The following is a 15,844-nucleotide window of genomic DNA, read 5'->3' as shown; positions in this document are numbered from 1 at the left end:
TGCCCCACTCAATGCAAGAAATCCAATATAGGATGCAACTAGACAATCCACTAAGGATTATCCTTTTGTCATGTAGACCATTTTTATGTTGTTACGCTGTGTTATGAAATTAAACTATTGTATGATGTGCCTTGTTGGGTTTCACTTTTCATTTTTAATTTTTGTAAGTAATCAGTGATACAGCAATAGCACTTAGATTTATATACAGCTTCATAGTGCTTTACAGAGTCAACATATTACTGCCAACAATCTGGCTCCTCATTTCACCTACCTTAGAAGGATGGAAGGCTAAGTCAACCTTGACCCAGTCAGGATCAAAGGAATCAACCTCCTGGGAGTGGGCAGCATTAGCTTGCAATACTTCATTCTAACCACTGGATCACCAGGGCTCCATAATTCTTTATGTTGCAGGAAAATATTTTGGCACATATATTAACAGCACCACTAAAACATGTTCTTCCTTAGGCATGAATATAAACCAGAGAAACTTCCTTCACATTCTTTTGAAATTGATCATGAAGATGTTGACAAGGATGAAGTAAGCATATGACTGTATACTTTCTCTTTATTATTCCCAAATGTTTCTAATGCCCAAATCAGGCAAGGTCCAAATCTCCAACAGCGTCATGTGATGTGGCTTAGGAAGTATGCCTTCTTTGTTACAGCTCTGCCTTTGGAAAATCAATCCACCCGAAACATTTTGGCTTACCCCAAACACCAGTTTTTCTCCAACACTGAGTCCAGGATGTTAATGAAACCCAGGGTGGAATTATATGATATATGTTCCATGTGGGTTTTTAAAATTTATTTTTGCCCTAACTTTTGTTGTTGTTGTTGTTGTTGTTGTTGACTCAGAATTCCACTGGTAGATAGATATATATCATAAATTTGTTGAATAAATAAATACATTTTCAGTTTTTGAAAGGAAACACATTTTCTAAAGAAAATTATATATATAACAGATCTGAGAGGTGTTACCATTATTGGAAAGTGCATAACTAATTTTTTTTTACATGTTCGGAGTTTTTGTCTTGCGGGGAAAAAAATATCAAAGGGTATTAATGTCTTTAAATCAGGATACAATGTCTCACTCATCTTCAAAAGGCGGTGGAGGAGGAGGAGGAACTGGAGTTTTCAAATCTGGATGGCTTTATAAAGGGAATTTTAACAGCACAGTAAATAATAGCATTACAGTTCGGGTAAGAAAATTACTGTTATTTTCTATTGTAAAAGGAGAGCAATGTTATTTTATGTTGGCAAAACAATCAGAAGCCTAATACCAAACTCCTTTTCATTGTTTAATATCTGTCCTCTGATTTAATTCTCATCATAATTTTTTTTCTTTGTATTTTCACTTGTTTGCTTAGCTCCAGTATGTAATTAAAGAAACTATGTTTCAGAAACTATATGAGCTTTTGCCTGGACATAAGCTGTATTAAGCTCCATAGATGGTTCAAAGTAAACATGCGTACTGTTGCAGTGTAAATGACATTAAAGTGGCCAGTTCCATTGTCATTGAAAGAGTATTGTTCTTTATGATTATTAGTGGTGTTTCATTTTCTGTTTTCTATGAATTAAGCATCTGGTCAGAAATAATTTGTGTTACAGCCAATTCTGTTTCTTATTTTCACATAGTCATTCAAAAAGCGCTATTTTCAACTGACACAATTGTCGGACCACTCGTACATAATGAACTTTTATAAAGATGAAAAGATCTCAAAAGAGCCCAAAGGCTGCATCTTTTTGGATTCCTGTACAGGGGTGGTACAGGTAAGTCAACAGTTTTTAAAATATTGATAGTTTTACTGTATGAAATATCTTTATTGCGTCTGCATTTTCTCAGCCATTTTAATTTCAACAGTTCTTTGCTCTTGAAGACTACAATCCTTACACATATCACTTCTCTTCTAAATACATTGTACCATAGGCTATATTCAGAACCTCTCATTGCTCCCTATGCTAATTCCCAGCTTTTCATTGCAAAAATCAAATCTAGTATTCATCCTAGTTGATTTTTCCATGTGTATAAATAAAAAGACTTGCAATTATGCCACATACCAAAATCAAACAGGGTGTCAGTCTGTGCTCCATTCAAAATCCAAGAAAGAAATACTCAGACTCCAATGTTTAGAGCAAAGTTTTTTCTTTTACTGAAATTTAAAGTGGAAGCTGCAGGTAGAATTCTGAATCTAAAGAATTTGGCGCGCAGATCACATATACAAAGGGATGGAATTGTTCCCACCCCCCAAAGTCCAAAAGACTCTTCCAATTAAAAGTTCTGAATATGATCATGTGGGCATCTTCAGGTGGTGATGCGGCCTCTGTCCGTTGACCTTGACATATTTTGATAAAACTTCGCAGCTGCGCAAAGGAAAGGAAAAGCTAGGCAAGGAAATAGAAACTTAAGAACAGGAATTTATACTCCCCCTCCTCCTTCTCATTTACAGCATAGGAATGTAACACCTCCAGCTTTCTTCCCCTCCAATCCCACCCCCTTACTAATGACAGCCGAAAGATGGAGAGCAGTGAGAAAGATGCATAGCAATAGAAAAGATGTAGAAGAGATCTTGAAGGCTGACATTGGGCTTTTTTTCTCAGCAAATATTCATAAATCAAATTCTCATTTTTTTCAGCCTCTGAACAACTTTCTGTGTTTTAATCTTCTTCCACCTATCCATGCTTGTCATCTAACAGAATAGCCATATTCCCCAGACTGTCTCTATTCAGAATGTTGAACGATACATTCCAAGATTCCAAGATCTTCTTTCACTATCACCATTTCTTAGAGTACAGCAACCTATGAATTTTTGCTCCTTTAAGTGGAATCTTAATATACAAAATGAAATATATCTTAAAATTGCCAGTTTGGCTTTTCTTTCATGAACAAAATTTCTTGTGGCATCTGAAATGTACCACATGATGCTTTGTTTTTGAATGAGAAGTTTAATATAGCTCCTTAGTCTAAAAAAAAATAAACTTGCATTTTTGTTATTGAACGGTTGAATGTTTGAAGTTAATATCAAGCTTGATTCTGGCAGAATGGTAATTCTGAGAGAGACTTCAAACACAAGATCTGCTTTGCTTTATCTGAATCCCAATAATAGAAAAGCCCTTTGATACAAAACAAAAACAAAAACAAAACCCTTTTCTCACTATTTTCCTCTTTAGTTCAAATGTCCAGCTTTTGTTTGTATTGCTGCTCTCTGTTAGGGAATAAAACTGGAATTCTGTTGAATTATCCATGCTGTTTTGCTGCGAGTTCTGTTAGCTGATAGAATTGAATAAAATACTTTATTGGCCAAGTGTGATTGGACACACAAGGAATTTGTCTTGGTGTAAATACTCTCAGTATACATAAAAGAAAAGATACATTCATCAAGAGTCAAGAATCATAAGGTACGACACTTAATGATAGTCATAGGGTACAATAAGCAATCAAATCATACTAGGAAACAGTCAATATAAATCGTAAGGATACAAGCGACAAAGTTACAGTCATACAGCCACAAGTGGGAGGGGATGGGTGATAAGGAGTGATGAGAAGATTAACAGTAATAGTAGTGCAGACTTTGTAATAGTTGAACAGTGTTGAGGGAATTATTGGTTTAGCAGAGTGATGGCTTTCAGGAAAAAAACTGTTCTTGTGTCTAGTTGTTCCGGTGTGCAGTGCTCTGTAGTGTCATTTTGAGGGAAGGAGTGGAAACAGTTTATGTCCAGGATGTGAAGGGTCTGTAAATATTTTCACAGCCCTCTTTTTGACTCGTGCAGGGTACAGGTTCTAGATTGAAGGCAGGTTGGTAGTAATTGTTTTTCCTGCAGTCCTAATTATTGTCTGAAGTCTGTATCTGTCTTGTTGGGTTGCAGAACCAAACCAGACAGTTATAGAGATGCAGATGATAGACTCAATAATTCCTCTGTAGAACTGTATCAGCAGCTCCTTGGGTAGTTTGAGCTTTCTGAGTTGGCGCAGAAAGAACATTCTTTGATGTGCTTTTTTGATGACGTTTTTGATGTTAGATGTCCATTTTAGGTCATGTGATATAGTAGAACCTAGAAATTTGAAGGTCTCTACTGTTGATACTGTGTTGTCTAGTATTGTAAGAGATGGTAGTATGGGACGGTTTCTTCTAAAATCTACCACCATTTCTATGGTTTTGGGTGTGTTCAGTTCCAGATTGTTCCAGTTACACCACGAGGCAAGTTTTATAACTTCCTGTCTATATGCAGATTCGTTGTTGTCTTGAGTGAGACCAATCACTGTTGTGTCATCAGCAAACTTCAGTATTTTAACAGATGGATCGTTTGAGATGCAGTCATTGGTATATAGGGAGAAGAGAAGTGGAGAAAGCACACGGCCTTGGGGGGGCCCTGTGCTGATTGTACACATATCAGGTGTGATTCTGCCTAGCTTCACCTGCTGTTTCCTGTCTGTTAGGAAGCTTATGAGCCACTTACAAGTGTGTTCAGGTACCGCTAGTTGGTTTAATTTACTTAGAAGAATGTCTGGAATGATGGTATTGAATGCTGAACCGAAGTCTACAAAGAGGACCCTTGCATAGGTATTTGGAGATTCAAGGTGTTGTAGGATGTAATGCAGAGCCATATTAACAGCATCATCTCTCGATCTATTTGCTCAGAATGTGAACAGCATGGGATCTAACAGCAGATCCGTGATGGTTTTCAGGTGGGACAGCACAAGCCTTTCAAATATTTTCTATAACTACAGATGTTAGAGCAACTGGTCTGTAGTCATTCAGTTCCTTGATGCAGGGCTTCTTTGGCACTGGGATGATAGTAAAGCATTTGAAGCAGGAAGGAACATAGCACATCTCGAGTGATCTATTGAAGATTCAAGTGAAGATGGGGGTCAATTGGTCAGCAAAGACTTTTAAGCAAGAAGGAATAATTTTATTTATTTATTTATTTATTTGATTTGCCAATTGTTTACAAGATAATAAGTATAAGTGTATACATAGTTGTGAATACATGAAATGGGTACATATAAGAAAAATAAAAGAAGAATAAGAGAAACAATAGGACAGGGACGGTAGGCACGTTGGTGTGCTTATGCACGCCCCCTACAGACCTCTTAGGAAAGGGGTGAGGTCAATAGTAGACAGTCTAAGGTTAAAGTTTTTGGGGTTTGGGGAAGAAACTACAGAGTCGGGTAGAGTATTCCAGACATTGACCACTCTATTGCTGAAGTCGTATTTCCTGCAATCAAGTTTGGTGCAGTTAACTTTGAGTTTGTATCTATTGTGTGCTCTTGTGTTGTTATGGTTAAAGCTGAAGTATTCATTGACAGGTAGGACATTGCAATGTATGATTTTATATACCATGCTTAAATCAGACCGAAGACGGGCGTAATTCAAGGTTTTCTAGTTCTAGAATTTCAAGTCTGGTGGCATAAGGTATTCTACAACGAGTAGAGGAGTGGAGAACTCTTCTTGTGAAATATTTCTGGACTTTCTCAATTGTGCTAATATCAGATACGTAATGTGGGTTCCAGACTGATGAACTGTATTCGAGTATTGGTCTAGCAAATGTTTTGTATGCTCTGGTTAGTAGTGTGATATTACCAGAGAAAAAGCTACGTAGGATTAGGTTAATAACTCTTAATGCCTTTTTGGCTATGTAGTTGCAGTGGGCTCTAGCACTTAGATCATTAGAGGTGAGTATTCCAAGGTCCTTTACAAAGCTTGGGTCATCAACAAGATCTTGACTATTCAGCTTGTATTTTATTTTCTGATTTTTTTTGCCAATATGTAAGACAGAGCATTTATTTGTTGAGATTTGAAGTTGCCATTTGTTTGACCATTCTGATACATAGTCAAGATCTTTTTGTAGGGTAGCAGTATTGTCTGTGGTATTGAACAGCTTTACATCATCAGCGAAAAGAACGCAATTGCTCTTAATATGATCACAGAGGTCTGTCTGGCCCTGGTGCTTTTCCTGGCTCTCATCTCATAATAGATCTTGCACTTCTTTTTCTGTGATCACTAGAGGTTGTGAACCCAATGGGTTGGGGCCAGTTGTAGGAGGCTTGGCTGTTGTTGGTGTGTTTGAGATATGGGTTCTGGATATAGGTGGCTGTAGTTTCCTTTCAAACCTGCAGTAAAACAACCTAAACAATCTTCTTATCTATGTGCTTCTTTAAAAGAGTTCTAGGTAAAATGACTCAGTCTAATCACGTGATTAAGAGACTTTTGAGATAATTCTGGTGTGCATACAGAAATCAGCGTGCATAACCATTTCTCATTTCAATTACACAGAAAAGCTACACAAATAGCTTTTTAACGCATGCCTAATGAGATTTTCCATATCATGTTTACATTTTAAAACTACCCTATTTGCCTTTGCCAAATGGAGAGAAAAGACACAAATATTTCCTGGTCCCATGCATTGCCTCTGATTCATTACAGTATGTAACTTAGTTATAGCTGGTATTCATAGCTTGCAAATACATAAGACGCAGTACAGGTTTTATCTAGTTTGCTTGTAAAAATTCTTTATTCTAATTGCTAAAAATGATGGAATTTTGTAAAAAAGTCCAAAGGGTCTTATGCTCAAAGATTGTTTTTTTTTCTTTCTTCTTTAAACAATGCACAATTATTTATTTAGTATTTAATTTTTATATTACTGAAAGTACAACATCCTTAGCAGTATATAGTAAATCAAATATAAATCAAATGCACTATACTTGACGCCAAGCCATTTAGAGCTTTATAAATTAAAACCAGCAACCAGTACTTTAAATTGCACCAAGAAATGTTTTGGAAACTGCCTAGCCTATAATACCACCATAACCCATTACTGATGTCTACTGCTAGTCATCAAATAGTGAAAATCCATTTTTACAGCATATACCAAAGGTTAGTGTGGTATATCATTTAATTCTATAGTTTATTATTATTAAGAAAGGAGGTTTTTTTTTGTCCTGTTAAGAATTGGATAACATTTTATTTTAAAAGCCTTTAGGCTAATACCTTGACAAAAATCCTTTCTTCAGTTTCTCAATTTTATTTCTCCAGTGAAAGATGCTTTAGTTTTGCTGTCTTCTTTTCAGCATGCTTTATTATTTTTCAGATATTCTCTCTTACCATTTTTGTGTTTCCTTTGTAGTTAAAAGTAGTAGAAATGAACTTTTATGTCTCTTATTAAATCATTAAATTAACATGATGACCATATTTAATTAATTTGATCAAATCTTAATTACATTTAAATTAAATTTAATATTTTTCTCCAAATCTATCTTATTTTTCTCCAGAACTTACCCACTTCTTGAGGTATTACCCCCCCTCCCCCAGTATTATTCAAAGATTATACCCTTGAAATGTTAAATCTTCCACAGTTCTAAAGGACCTTGTATCCATAGCTGATCCACATATTATCAGAAGAACTAGACTAAAACAAACTTATGCAGTATAAAAATTGAAGAAGAGCAATCACTCAAATTAGTGTGTGGTTTAAGGAATGGGTAATTCCATCTCTAATTTAAACTGATCCAAGTTTGGGGTAGCTGCTGCAGCCTATCTTATGTGGTATTTCTGACATTCTTTTTGCATGTTCTAATGTTGAAGTTTAAATTAAATGTGGGAAATAGCTCAGTTCTCTTTTCAAAAATGCTTTTGAGAAATTAACATAGCTGCAGAAGGAAACATTTTGCTAAATATTTGGGAATGTGAAACTTTTGTGTTGCATCTTTTATTCCTTTAAAGATGCTAACTTCTTGCTATATTATATTTATAATGTGCTATATGAAAATGCATTTTTTTTAAAAAAAAAAGTTCAATCACATTCTACTGTTGAATTTGAACTATTTCATAAACATGAAAAACATTTGAAATAGACAGTATAGGATACATATTAATGGTATATGTTTTGGAATGCTATTTATGCATTTGTTTATAGATTGACCAAGTCTTGGTTCCTTTCAGTTATTGTGTTTTCTTCTCTATCAGTTTCCTTATGATATTAGGTCATTAGACAGGACATTTATTATAATTCCTTTCTTCTTTGAAATTGGAATGGAAAAAACCCTTCCCTAAACAAGCACAAAGATAGTCTTTGTTTACAGTATTAATCTTCAAATAAGCTTGACAGATTTAATTTTATTTTTACTGTCAAAAATGTTGACATTTCTTTAAAAAATAAACACACTTAAAGTATGTTAAATATGAGGGATATGCTTTATACTGTAGTTTTACAGATACTTTGCAGATTTTATTTGCAGATTTTACTTGTCTTATATTTTATTGTAATGGACTTTGTTGGTTTAAGTTCTTTTGATGTTTTGCAAGCAGATATAAACCATACAGCTAAAATAAAAATTCCTTAATAAGTTAGAGACAATGTAGGCATATTTTTAAAAAAATAATAATTGATTCAGCCATGCAAATGCTACCTAAGGCTTTGCCATCAGATGCTGCCTTGCAAACTGACATTTCTGGCTGATGTCTGGCTTGCTATTTCTAAATCTACTTTAGTTTCCTCTGTATCTTTCCATAGACAATGCTTGTTGCAGGCATGGGGGAAACATAAAACATCACCTTCCTTCTACTATATAAACTTACCCAGAGACTAGAATTTTTATCAGACTCTTTCATCCATATACTTACCATGCAGAGACTCTAGGTTATAAAGTTAATATTTTCCTCTGGAAATCCTTTTTACATGTCGTTTCATTATTTTAGACAAATGATAACATTGGGGTTTTTTTTGTCTTTGATATTCTATGATTAATTTTCAAACTTTTTTGACTCATTTGAATAATATTTTGTTTTTATCTTAATTTTTAAAACTTTTTAAAAAACTTTTAAGCTTAGGTTATTTTATCCATATTTTTATTTGTACATAATCAGTTGATAAATACTGAAATAAAGGTAAATAAAACAGTGAAAAATTCAGAACAGGAAAAGCATTTCCTCCTCCCCATCAATGATTTTATCCTAGTAGCTTTTTTGTATCATTTATTTTAACCCGCTGAAACTGATAACAGAAGTTGAAATGGAATTGTGAATATGAAAGACTGAGAAAAACCAAATTGTACCAATTCAGTATTTTCCTAATGAACAGAATACTTTACGCCCAAAATTTTTTTAAAAATGTGGAATTCTCACAATTTCTAACAAATTCGGAAATTTCAGACATTTTAGATTGTTTTCAAAGTTGGGCTGCAAGTATAAAAAAAGGATAGAGTAGATAATTATGTTGCAATCTACCAGTTTTGGAACCGGTTTGTGAGAACTCTGGTGGTTCGGTTTGCCTTTCCTTTGCTATACTGTTAGATCAGTGTAGGGGAAGAAATACATAGGATCCAGCTGCTCTCTTCAGCTGGAAGCAGCTGAAAATATTTATCAAGTATCTAAGCAGCTGTCTTACTTGAATAGTTTTACATGGGACTTTCCAACATGTTAAATTGAAACCATTTTTTAAGCAAATATTTGACAGTTCTGTGAAATAAAAAGCAGGTGCAAAACATACTATTGAACCTGCCGATAATGTTTCAGACATGTGTTGTCTCTTAACAAAGCCTCTGCCTGCCCATGAAGCAGTAATTGGGAATCTGGGAGCCCTTAAATCAAGGACTTTCCAGAGACAGTGCCAATCCTTCAAGAACCATGTAGTTGTCAAGAGTACCTTGATAGAGAAACAACAACTCTTTTTGGGATTCAGATTTAGCCTGTTTCACCCAGTCCAGACACCAACAGCCTTCAGGCACTGGAACAAAACATCAAAGGAATGTCCTGCAGGTGTTTGGCATCAAGATTCTATTCAACACACACATACAGGCACACAAATACACATTGTACATGTCCTTGTGTGTGCATGTGGGAAAATATAGACTTTAGAGCAAAAATATAGCAATAAGGAATGCAGCTGTGGAAGGACCCATATGCATGCTTGCACAAGAAGCATGCATGCCCTGGCTTAATTTTAAAATTGTCTTTTAAAAATGTTTATATGTTGCTTTTCCGGTGTTCAGAGAAAAGCTCAACTACTACAGTAATTTTGATGGAGAACTCTGCAAGATTAAACGGATATGAAGAGGTGCATACCATCTGGCATCTCTGCCCTCTTTTAACATTTAATGGTTATTGTTTGTCACCAGGCACACTGACATATTTCTGAGTATTACCACATTTCCCTTCCAGAAAGCTTCTAAAATTAGAGCACTCTCTCTCTAAGCTGAGTTGCTATTGACAGAATACAGAATAACAGAGGTTGGAGAATAGGCTGACCCCCTTCTTTCTGTGACAACCTCACAAATATTGAAAGATTGCTATCATGTCACCCTTAATCCTTTACTTTATTGTATTAGACATTCTCAGTTTCCCCAACCATTCATCATACAGTTTAGCCTCCAGCCCCCTAATTATCTTTGTTGCTCTTTACATTCTTTGTAGAGTCTTAACATGTTTTTTCTATTGTTATGACCAAAAACTGGATGTGGTGTTCCAAGTGTGGTCTTTTGCCAGTGCAGTATAAAGTGATACTAACATTTCACATGATCTTGATACTATCTCTCTGTTGATGCAGCCTAGGCCTGCATTAGATTTTTGGGCAGCTGCTGCACACTATTAGCTCATATGAATGCTAGCTTAAATGCTAGAGTCAAGAATGGTATATAAGTATAATTGTGTCTTTTCTTCCTTGTCCTTAGCCAAGCATGGCCAATCCATGTCGATCAAATAATGTTCCTGTACATCTTATTTATCAACTTTTCCCATGAAATAACGTACCAGTTTCCAGTAGAAACATAAAATAAGAAAGTTTACTATGCCCTTAAATAAATTTTGAGTATAAAAAAATTACAATAATTAAATATCTATGACAAAATATCTGATTTACTTTTATGATGACACAGAATCATTATTTTTTTTACCCTGTGTTGCCTCTGGAATTGAAAATAGTAAATAATACCAAGCTGCCAAAAAATTCCTTAGACTTCATTAAAGGATAACAGATTAACATTTCTAAGTAATTAACTTTTTCCAGATGGAGATATAGATTTCCTGCCTTCCGCTTAATTGCTGTGAGAATATTTTTAGTTACATTGCATTTAATGCAGCAAAAAAATTAGGATGTCTGGCTTTTATGCATGTCTGTATGTGAATCTCAAGTAGTATTTGAATTCTTGAGATTTTTTTTTAACCTTCAAGAAAGTAACATAGACAAAGATGTTTTGTTGTTTCTTCTGAATAACATAAGATGAAGGAAAATAATCTGAACACAGATTTAAAAGGAGCTCTTTCTTTGGAGTTTTTGCTTGGAAAAAATATTTGCATAAGATAACAAGGGCTGTAAAGAAGATGATTATAAGGTTTCCAGTGAAATCAGCAAACAGATTAATTAAGGCATTATAATATCAACAGTTATCATTGTTTCTATGTTTCTATCTAAAATAGTAGCACATGTTGCTTTGCTTTTATGTGTTTCAATATTTGTTTTCTATTTTCTTGACTAAATGAAGTCATTTTAGCACTCCCCTGAATACAGCTTGGTATGCCTAAAGTTAATGAGTATGAATTCATTTGTATCTTCAGAGTCATAAATATAAACCAGTCTAAGCAAGAGTGGGTACGATATCAGATACTGTAGTTCTTTCCCCTTGATAAATTCAATTTAGCAATATACTAATCAGAAAAACTCTTTGATTAACTTTTTGGACAATATGATTGAAATCTTAGTGGTAGGATTACTATATTGAACGTTCCAAAAAGAAGACATTTGGGAGTGAAAAATGCATCATTTTTATATCACAAATTATGGTATTTAAGCACACACAACCACACCACAATAAATACTTTTAACTTAGATATATGTGTATGTATCAGTATGTATGCAGGAAAAACATATGCACACGCTGCTGCTTATGTGATAAATACTGAATGATATCATACTAAACTTTCCATGACAATATAAGTCATCTATTTGTGAAATAGAGAGGAGAGGGCTTTTTGTGTTCTCCCACTTCCACTATAACTCCTGAACCACAAAATCTCCTCCAAAGAACTTCTGTTTCTGGTGCACATCTGAAGTAAACCCAGAAATAGATAAGAAGAGATTGCTGAAATCAAATAATCTTCATGTTCCATTTACCAGAATGGAGTCATTCATTTCTCTGAGAACATTATTGATATATTCTATTCATAACATAGCTAGCCTTCTCACAAACAAAATTAATAAAATTAGGAAACAAAAAATGTTCTGTTCAAATGGCATTAAATTTGTATATATTTGTATGAGTGTGAAAATATTCTGGTGTGCCCTAAATGAATCATATTTCTAAAGGAGCATGCATGAATAAGTGGCTTTGGTGCTGCACAAAAGAGCCTCTTTAACTTGACCTCAGCCCCACAGAGGAATCTTACCATAATCTCCAGAAATCTACGGCTACAAACCCCCACCTAAAAGCACACCACCATCACCAGGAGGCTGATTATTTCTAACACCACAAGCAGGTTTGCAGGTTCATCATCTCAGTCCTCCAAGTAAATTTCAAGATGGGGAAGACAAGCAGCTAGCAAAAGAGTGTGGTTGCTTTATCACAATGTTTTTAACCTTGACAACTTTAAGTTGTGTAGATTTCAACTCTTACAACTCTTTTGGAAGTTGAAGTTCACACATCTTAAAGTTGCCAAGGTTAAGAAACACTATTTTATCCAATAGGGAGTTATCAGACTGTTGTTTTTTTTAAATTATTAACAAATATGATAAGATAGAGATTTAGAACCCATAGAAAGGACATGTCTAGGAAAAAATAGATGAAGAGTATAAATGGTATGGGTCCTGTGGAAAAAAAATACAAAAGAAAACAACATTGCATATACAAAGATAAAGTTAGTATGTTTAAACATCCTTTATATACCATAATCAAAACATTTGCAACCTAATTGCAACATTTGCAAGTTCCAATCCTGTTTGTACAAGGCTTTGAAAACACACTGTTGAATTCATGTCCCTGTGTTAAAGGGTCTTTTTTTTTCATCAGAAGTCTTCCTATTCATAAAATGCATAACAGTTAAAGAAAATATTCACTCTTTATTTCAGTGAGGATTATCCAAAATAACATATTAACATTTTCCAAACAACAAGTTATGGAAGTATTTAATCATTTAATATGGAATTTGCCATATTTCATTGCTGTAACAATTCTTTCTTTCTTTCTTTCTTTCTTTCTTTCTTTCTTTCTTTCTTTCTTTCTTTCTTTCTTTCTTTCTTTCTTTCTTTCTTTCTTTCTTTCTTTCTTTCCCTCCTTCCTTCCTTCCTTCCTTCCTTTTTTTTTCTCCCTAGAATAATAGGCTTCGGAAACATGCCTTTGAGCTGAAAATGAATGACTTGACATACTTTGTGCTGGCAGCTGAAAATGAGCAAGATATGGATGAATGGATTTTTACTCTCAACAAAATCCTTCAGATAAATCCAGAAGGGTCCATTCAAGAGAGGAAAAGTGCTGACATCAGTGATATTAGGTTTGGTTAGTAGATTTTTTTTATCATTCAGGATACAGAATTAAACATTTAAACTTCATGAAGCATTATATATTTAAATCCCCAGGCATTTTGAATCCCATTGCAGATCAATGCATAGTGTTAAATATTTTTGTGTTTAAGCTGCAAAGATGCTCATGGTGCATTTTATGCATTTTATTTTAGCCTTCTTTTATAACACATATTATGTCAGGAAATCATACAGCATTCATACTCTAAAGGTTTAAAATACTATATGCAATAAGCTTTTACTGTGATTCAAAATGTATCTGTAGGACACAATGGAAGAAATTGATGCTTTCATATGAGCCATACTTTACAAAAAGTTCTCTTCTCTTGCTCGATCCTTTGACTGCCACAAAGAAATTTATTTCTCAAAAGGATTATATTACAGTCCTATGTTCATTGATTTTTATAAAATAAGTTTATTAAAATGGTTTGTATTATGATTGGGAGCTTTTAATGTACATCTCTATCTGCTTGAGAATTGTCCTTTTTTCTGCAAAGTCATGCTATAATTGCAGAACAGAAAATGCATGATTTAGCTAAGCATGTACTTCAGTTCATCACTAAAACATTTGGAAGCAAATAATCTTTCCTCTTTTGAATGTGTGTATGTATTTAAGATTCTGAAGACATTTTCATGAATTATGACTGCCCTGAAGAGGAAAATGGTTCTTCGGAGAATAATTTGCATCCAGATATTGCTAAAGTAAGAGATTATTGTTGTTACAGCATGAAAAAGCTTTGTATATAATAAATATTATTATGCCACATGAACACTTGAAAATACATTTTAAGTTACTAGCATTTAAAAGCATACTACTGTATGTCACACACAAAAAAACAGCTGTCTCTTTATTGTGATGATATATCATGGTGCTTTACTTTTTCAAGGCATCACATTTTAGGGTGAAAATATTAGAATTAAAAAAACCATCAGATCATTTGAACTAAGAATTATTACAAAGCCAGTTTGGTATAGTAGTTAAGATTTCAGACAGGAAACCAGGATATGTTGAGTTCTGAGACACAAAATTGGTTGGGTGATATTGGGTCAATCACTTTCTCTCAGCCCTAGAGAGCAAGCTATGGCAAACCACTTCTGAAAAGTTTGCCAAGAAAACTAAAGAATTTCTTAGGCAGTTTCAAGAATCAGCACTCATTCAAAAGGATGTACGGGATACAGTATATATATATATATATATATGTGGATCTTTTCGGTCTCGTAAGATTCTTATTAGCAGGCGGGTCCACTGCCATTCAGGCTGTGCTTTGGCTTAGTGCCAGTGCAAGTAGTGTGTGACCGGAGCTGCCATCTCTCTATATATACAAGTGGTGGGGGATGGTGTGCTGGGCTGGTTGGCTGTGCTGCAGCCTCTTGATTGGTTGATGGAGTTGATGTTGGTATAATGGGCTGTGTAATGGCCAACATCAACTCCATCAACCAATCAAGAGGCTGCAGCACAGCCAACCAGCCCAGCACACCATCCCCACCACTTGTATATATAGAGAGATGGCAGCTCCGGTCACACACTACTTGCACTGGCACTAAGCCGAAAGCACCAGCCTGAAGATGGCGAGTGGGACCTCGCCAAACGTTGCTAGATACTTTGAATCTTACGCGGGAGAAACCCGAATAACCAAAGATCCACATACAAATACCATGAGAACCTCAGAAAACAAATATATATATATATATATATATATATATATATATATATATATATATATATATATATATATATATGTGTATGTATGTGTATATGTGTATGTATATGTATATGTATATGTATATGTATATGTGTATGTATATGTATATGTATATGTATATGTATATGTATATGTATATGTATATATGTATATATATATATATATATATATATATATATATATATATATATATATATATGTGTGTGTGTGTGTGTGTGTGTGTGTGTGTGTGTGTGTGTGTGTGTGTGTGTGTGTGTGTGTGTATGTATATATGTATATATATAATTATTTATCTATTTATATAATCTAACTTATCTATATTATCTATCATTTATCGACCTCTTATCCATTTACCTATCACAGTGATTGTATATCAGAAAATTCTTATCTTTGCAGTACCTCACAGAAACAGAAAAAAGTGTTCAAGAATGTCGGAATGTAGATCGGCTAAACCTTTTTTCTTTAGACCCTGACATTGCTGTAAGTAAAGTGTTCCTTTTAATTGCCAAGAAAGATTGAATAAAAGCAAGTAGCATAGTGCATTAATTACTAGCCATGTAATTTTAAATGCTTTTATTGCATATATTTCTACTTTAAGTCATTCTGTATGGCTAGCTTCCAAGGCTAGATATTTACTC

The 15,844-nt window shown here is 34.3% G+C and overlaps 1 protein-coding gene across 9 annotated transcripts in view; it reads left to right on the top strand.

Moving 5' to 3' along the window:
• Positions 1–15,844, top strand: part of DOCK10 (dedicator of cytokinesis 10) — a 173,842-nt gene that overhangs the window by 82,784 nt on the left and 75,214 nt on the right. For all 9 annotated transcript variants that reach the window (XM_087965035.1, XM_087965038.1, XM_087965039.1 and 6 more), the window contains exons 5-10: positions 466–538; positions 1,077–1,199; positions 1,636–1,770; positions 13,297–13,480; positions 14,120–14,205; positions 15,603–15,686. In XM_087965035.1, the coding sequence (XP_087821161.1) occupies positions 466–538; positions 1,077–1,199; positions 1,636–1,770; positions 13,297–13,480; positions 14,120–14,205; positions 15,603–15,686 (685 nt within the window). The remainder of the gene's footprint in view (positions 1–465; positions 539–1,076; positions 1,200–1,635; positions 1,771–13,296; positions 13,481–14,119; positions 14,206–15,602; positions 15,687–15,844) is intronic.

This window comes from Notechis scutatus, chromosome 4 (genome assembly GCF_049901735.1).
Source record: "Notechis scutatus isolate UNSWTSFEM ecotype Mainland chromosome 4, rNotScu1.2, whole genome shotgun sequence".
NCBI classification, from domain to species: Eukaryota; Metazoa; Chordata; class Lepidosauria; order Squamata; family Elapidae; genus Notechis; species Notechis scutatus.
This window is presented reverse-complemented; position numbering and strand designations above follow the sequence as displayed.